At 40.4% G+C, this 7,286-nt stretch overlaps 1 protein-coding gene across 2 annotated transcripts in view; it reads left to right on the top strand.

The window, feature by feature from the left end:
* The first annotated feature begins 1,492 nt into the window (after positions 1 to 1,492).
* The window catches only part of LOC105432275 (uncharacterized), an 11,139-nt gene continuing 5,345 nt past the window's right edge, over positions 1,493 to 7,286 (top strand). For both annotated transcript variants that reach the window (XR_016139440.1, XM_011647010.3), the window contains exon 1: positions 1,493 to 3,739. Coding sequence is in view for 1 of the 2 variants with exons in the window: in XM_011647010.3 (XP_011645312.2) it covers positions 3,601 to 3,739 (139 nt within the window). In the remaining variant the exon portion in view is untranslated. The remainder of the gene's footprint in view (positions 3,740 to 7,286) is intronic.

Genomic DNA, 7,286 nt, shown 5'->3' with positions numbered 1-7,286 from the left:
TTCCGCAAAAAGATCCTCCGTAACGATTGCTCTGTAGCGACAGCCGCGTCAGGAAGATTTAAATGCAATCTACCAGCGTGCATGATAGCACATACACGTACAGTCAATATCATTCAGCACGCAATTGATTTTGACACGAGCAAGTAGCTCACGCTTCACGGTGATCAAAACGGATAAAAAGAAAAAAAGAAATGAGTAGAGAAAGGAGCGTGAAAGAATTCACGGGAGGCATACAGAGAGGCAAGACATACAGAGCGAAATAGCGAAAAATAATGCGCGCGGGTGGATAAGCGAAAACGACGAGATGCGAGAGAAAAGGTCAAGCAATGTGTGAAGATAAGATGAAATAAAATCGGCTGTAAAGGCATAAAGCCGGCACAAAAACAGAGAAACAGAAGGAAAGTACGTTTTATTACAGGCCGGAGATACGACTCCTAAAGGATAACGACGTTACGGTGACTAAAGAAATCGTTTATATACTCTTAGAAAACAGACGTAACTAACAAAGGTGTATGATGAATTTACAAGACGTCTCGACTGACATCATTGCAAAGATAAACAGTGCCGAAAGGTAACCAATTTGATGAAAATGAACAAAGAAACTTCCATAAAAGAAGTAATATTCTTGTAGGAATGTTCTTGTAGAAAATCATATTAATCTCTTACAACTTTCTATATAAAATGTATTCAAAAGTAGTTTTATAAAGCGTTTAAATGTAAAATTAAGAATGTATAAAATATAAATGTGTATTTACCAATAGTGGAAAACTATTTCAAAGATAAATTAAAAATTATATACAAGAATTATGTACAATTAGTAAATTTTTCGAAAATAATATAACAGTCATTTTATATTTAAAGTTTTTAAAAATTGTTAATCTGAAAATGATTTTATTTTACACCAAATTAATGTAATAATATAAGAAAATGTAAAATATCCTGCATTTTATTGTTAAAATATGTTATCAAATTATAGAATAATATGCAAATAAATATTTTCTTTTCCAGTATTGTAACATTTAAAATATTTATGCACAAAGCTTAAAATACAAAGAATAATGTATGTTCGAAATAAAAAATAAAAAATAAGAGTAAAATAAAAAATCAGAGTACTGCTAAAATGTATACCATTAATTTTATTGTTAGAAAAAAGAAGATATAAAAGTAACGAACTATTACTAATTTATAACAAAAAAAATTTATTCTTTTTATAATGTTTAAAATAAAATATTTGATGATTTGATTAAATATTTAATAATTAAACTTAATCAATGTTTATTCATTAATTAAATTTCGATTTATCAAAACGAGAAACACTACAAAAACTAATTAGCCTCGCGTAACGAGCATAGAGGAGACTGATGGCATACAGAAGCGACAAAACGGAGGTGCAAAACGACGAGGAAGAAGAACGAAGAAGACACGAAAAGAAAGGAGCACGTGAAACGCGACGCGATTCACAAGGTTGCGACAAGGTAAACTCAACTAACGTTGCCAGGGCGGACAAGGAGCACAACCGACCGACCGACCGACCAACCGACCAACCAACCAACCAACCAACCAACCAACCCAACCAACCAACCAACCAACCAATCAACCAACCAACCGGAGAGCGGGATAAAGCTAAGCTAAGAGGCAAGTCAAAGCAAGTCGCAGAAGAGCTAGGTCGAAGCGAGGCAAGGTAAAGGCGAGTAGGGACGGGGTATAGCAAGGCGCATTGGCGAGGCATGCTAAGGCAACGGGTCCAAAGTCGCCGTCGTGCCTCGGTGCGAGGCCCTGGTGGCGCGTTAACCTCCCGCTCGAACGCAGTACGCTCTCGACTCTCGCGCAGGCCAGGTTGCACCAATCCCATCGGTCGATCCGCCGACCACGTGCAACCCGCCGACAGGCGGCCGCGAGAGGAAAGCCACCAAGAAAGCCACCGCGTGCACGTGTTCCTCGTGCAGCAACAGCGACGACATCGCCGAAAGAAAAGAAGAGGGAAAGAGAGAGGGATAATAAAAGGGAATCTTAAAGAGGAACTTCCGGCCGGTGTCATGTGAAATGCATTCGATTGTAATCGCCTCGCGATGATTACTAAAGTTCACAAGGTATATGCGACAGTGCGAATCAAGAAAATTAAGAAGTCAGAAAGATCAAGTTCTAGCTCTCGAGCTGTATGTCTCTTATGTGTTTGCGAATTAATTTTCAAGTGCGCAAGAAGATAATCCGAGGGAAGTCAACGGTGCTCGACCGAGGAGAGCATGGATTAAAACGGACGTCGTAAATTAATTCGCGAGATTCCGATCGCGCTCTTGACTTTGGTGGCGAGCAGTTTTACACCGGGAGTATCACACCGTAACGCCAGTCGGCGGCACATTTAATCCCGTGGCGCATTTCTCACCGCGCCTGCGAAATCAGTCCAACCGCGCATGGAATGTGACAATTAAAACGAGGCGCACCGTTCGAACCGAGCGTTCCACTTTCGATGGTCGTGCGTGAAATCGACAGACTGCGGCAAAAATGAATTCGAAATGGTCACACGCCGATGTGCGGCACACGTGAGCCACGTTTTTTAGCACGACGGAGCAGAGTTGCAAGAGTACGATAGCCCTCGAGCGGACCCCTTCAAAAATTTTCGCGCTTCAATGAATTGCAAAGAAAAAATGGGATCGGCCAGAAAAACTTCGACGCGAAGATCGATCGATTGGATCGATTGGAACAGGTCGGAATAATTGAATTATCGAGAGCACACAGAGGCAGGAGAACGCGGATCTTCTCAGGACGGCCATACATGGTCGCCGTCTACCTACAAAGTCGGGAAGAAGCGGCAGCTGTCGTTGTGAGGTCGCGTGGGAGGTCGAGACATCGTACACGGCACTTTTTACGCGAAATTGAGACATACAGATTCGTGCGTTTATTCCGGAACCCACACGCGGATAAAGTAACCGTTTAAATCACATATTTTATTTTCTTTTGTTAAAAGTGTATCGATTTTGCAAAATTAAATCTTTTACGAACGACGTGATCGATCTCTCTCTTTGATGCTCTTTGATCGCGAGAACGAAGCGTGCCGAGTCGAAGGCGATCGACAAATCGATCCGGATGAGATCACAGAGAGACGAAGGGAACTTGATTCAGAGCAAGTTCGTGCCGCCAAGTAGCAACTCGAATAATTACCTACAACTAGTTCGTTAGCAAACTATGGTTAAATCTCCACGCAAATCACAACGCCGCGAGTGAATGAAATTCAGAGGTCATTTTAAACAAAATAGAAAAAAATATTGCAAGAAAAAGAAGGATAAAATAAAACTATATAAACGGACTACAAATTTATGTACTCTTGAAAAAACTGCGTGTGTCGTGTATCGCGGAACGGAAAAAGATCGGAATGAAGTGAAAATTGCATAAAAACGTACATATATCGTTGACCTGTCGTGTTAACGTCCGAGATGCATTCGTGGCTGAAGTGCATCACCGACAAGCTTCGCTTGCGGAGGAATTTCGCAAAATAAAAACTCTCCGAGACATGTCGCCGCCGTTACGCTCGTGACAAACGCGCACGACGAATGAAGATTTTCGCTACGGGTAAAAATAATAATAATAAAGGAAACGAGCAGCATGCCGGTCGCGGGAACGAGGAGATTATGCAGAGTAGGACTCGCCGCGGTCTTGGTCACCGCGCTGTGCATCCTGACTCTGCTGGATTCGCCGCCAGCACGACTCCCGGATCCACCGACCGATCCTCCTCCCACGCCTGGTAAGCAATTTTCCTCCTCCGGCACCTTCGCGGAGGACGCAACCGCTGCGACCCTTGCCCTTTTGTTATCGGCGAACGGTTCGCCGTCGCAACCTGAAAACGCTAACACTGCGCACTTGGCATCTAGCGGTATTTTTGCTGCCGCGCGAATCAGTTGTGACGATAGATATAATTGCGAACAACAACCTTGAATTTAACTGAGTCGATTCTTCGCGAGATGAAATTTATTTAAATTTAAAATTGTACTTATTCTAGTAAGTTTTTAAAAATTTCTCACAAACTGTCAATTGTCAGTATACACAAACTATTAATCATCAAATTAAATTTATTTTATTTGAAAAGAGAGCAAATATATATTCGCTTTTCTCTTGAAATTATAATTTTGATTCTCAAATAATCGGAAAGCAAAGAGAGAAAAACACATAAAATTAAAAAAAAAGTCAATGTATATTCGTTTCACTGTTATATAATAAATTTATATAAAATTATATTTATAATTTGAATAAATTTATATTTTGATTTTATAATCTCCAATATATTTTTACACATAAACGTAAGAAAGAAATTTATTATCAAAACAATAATTTATTATCAAAACAAAATAATTATTTTATTAATATTTTTTATTAATTATTTTTATTAATATTATATTTTTATAATTAATGTTAATTTAATTGTTAATAATCTAGTTTTATTAAAATTATTTAATAGGAATATAATAATTTAATAGGAATATAATGAAATTGTAATCATCTGGTCAAGATTTTAATTACTATTACTACACTTTAAACAAGTTGCAAATCTTTGAATTAGTTGCAAGATATATAGACATATTATTATTAATAATAAACTTAAAAACGCTTTTATATTTCACAAAAATGATTATTATGAATATCATACATCACGTATAAAATAAAAATTCTAGAAATTTTATTAGACTTTTTACCTTACTTTAAAGAAATAAGAGAAAAATCTAAAACAAAATAACAGTGACAGTTTCATATATTTGCAATTTAGTTGTCACATCTGAGATTTTCAACAAAATACAAAAGGGAAATTCACGCGCAATAAACTTGTTCAAAGTAAAGATCCTCGAATGTTTGTTGTCAGTACAAACTTTACTTCCTACTCGAGCAAAATTTCTCAGCATTGAAATATTATCCGAGCGTGGAATAAAGAGCTACTATATCTGCTTTTTTAAACACACGTTCATCGTGCGTAATTACACGGAGATGTTACGTTTTTCTAATAGTAATAACGAATATGAGTACATAAATGACTTGCTTCGAGGACCGATACCGATCAACTTACGCTACGCATCACGGAGATTCAACCAAGTCCTGCACGCAATGTGCGTACGCTTCTCCGAGAGACGTTAAAAAGATACGAAGATAACACACCGGGAGCGCAAAAGGAACGCGATGCAAAGTTATAAATAAACCTCGAAGCTTTGGCATAAAGCTCGCCAAAGACGTAAATCTCGGCGCCGTTCTTTGGTAGTAGCGACTTCATTAGTCGACGTAATTTATGACGTGATTCATCGAGTGACCGCCCGTTGACTCGTGCGCTTTCGCGTAATTCACCTTCGTTTCTACCAACTACAAACATTTCGCGGGAATTATGACAGCCGATCATACGACTGAGACCGAGACTACACCGAGAGATATTCGTATTCATGGACCAGCTCGACAAGCCCTCGAGATTTGTCTGCCTCGTTCGAAGATCGTCTCTCTCATGGCTCGAGAATTAAATAGACATGCGCGCATATGCGCGTTTAATGCTAAAGTGTGAATATAAATTCATGTGATTGTTTTTATGACGTAGAAACGAGTAAATTACACGGATAGTAATGATACTAAGAGATAATAACAGAGATTCTTATTCAGACGTATAAGTTTTGGGACCATATACCTCAGTTAGTCGAAGACAAATGTTCTTCTTGTCGAGAATTACATATTTCTAACTAATTAGCGATGGCTCCTAAAAATCGGTACGATTTATTTGCCGATTTATCTCTGTAGCCGTAGGATTGTAGATTCACTCTCCGCCACGGACACCACGATTTCCATGAGAACGCCGGCGCGCATTAGCGTATTTCTAGCATGGTACGAATGCCTCTCTCTCTCGTGGGGCCGCGCGGAGTTTACCTTCTCGTAAACCTTCCGAAGCGTGGCCGCGACGGACGGTGGAGGAGAGGCGGGCGAGTAAAGGGCACGGAGTCACGAAGAATACTCGCGGCACGCAAACACGTAATACCACCATCGGCCCCGTTGGGTCAAACGCCGACTTTTAACGACACACCATGACGGATCATCATCTATCCCGTCGCCCGCGGAGACGATGGATCAGTAGGCTCGGCCAAGTCTCGTTACCTACGCTCTCGACGTCGAGATCGTCCGGAAAATAGCACCGAGTGCCCCGTCAATAACGTTCACGATCCATATACGTCGAAGACGAGTAATTGCAAACGAGACGAGTCACGAAACGTATATAGTGCCATAAATTTGCCCGCGGACGCCGACACGACGCGCGACGTTTCTTAATTTTTTCCTCCTTTCCTTTTCCTCGTCTCTTTTTTCCCTGAAAACCGCCGTCGCCGCCGCTACCGTCACTGCGGCCGCTGTCTCGCAGAAATAATTATAAACGAGACGTAACGAGAGTCCTTAAAGCTATCGGCGTAGATTTATTATCGCCCTCGAAGAGCAAAGCACTCTCGCGGGCAGACGCGTCTGCACGGACGCTGTCGTACACAAATACTTCCACAAATATACATTTATTATAAATGCATTAATGCATAGAGGAAAGAATGGATATCTCTCTGCAGATCCACTTCAGCTCGTGGCTATATGTAGAACGAGTTTCTCCGCGGAATACGAGATAGGCGGCGTATTTGACAGGTAGGGGACCTAATTAGCAGTTATGTCGATTGAAATTCCGACCAGCTAATTTGCTCTCTGTGCCCTCCCTTTTCCTTTTGAATATTACTTATAGAACATCGCGCTGAGAGACATATAAAAATTGCAATTATAAGGATTATCATGCGGCACTGCGAGATAAACGAGAAGGCAATACCGAAGGGAACGTCTTCCAATATAAGCATGGTAAACTGAACGAACGTAAATGTATTCATAGTACGACACGTTCGTTTCTATCGTATAGACGCACTTCCGTTCGGTCGTATAGAGTCAATGTCTTCACGTCGACTCGCGATCCTCGCGGCAGATAAGATCGAGAATCGATCGGCTTCGACAATAAGTTGACGTTCGATAAAACAAACGCAGAGCCATGACATTACACTCGCAGAAATGATAAATACGATGATATACTAATAAGTGGAATGCAAACGATATTATCGGTCTAATAGAGTAAAAGTTCTGATAAGCTACGGACAGTATGCAGTTAGCTATATAGCATGTATTAGCAGTAGCGCGGGCACTTGCTCTTACAAGAAAACACAGTCAACCGAAACTAGTTAACTAGTTAACTCGGATGAAACTTTGAGTGTAGAGTAACTCATGCTATGCATGAATATGCATTATTCGCTTTT

The sequence above is a fragment of the Pogonomyrmex barbatus genome, unplaced genomic scaffold, assembly GCF_055798465.1.
Source record: "Pogonomyrmex barbatus isolate J1 unplaced genomic scaffold, ASM5579846v1 scaffold20, whole genome shotgun sequence".
NCBI lineage: Eukaryota > Metazoa > Arthropoda > Insecta > Hymenoptera > Formicidae > Pogonomyrmex > Pogonomyrmex barbatus.
Note: the sequence above shows the minus strand (reverse complement) of the source record. Positions and strands in the feature narration are given on the sequence as shown.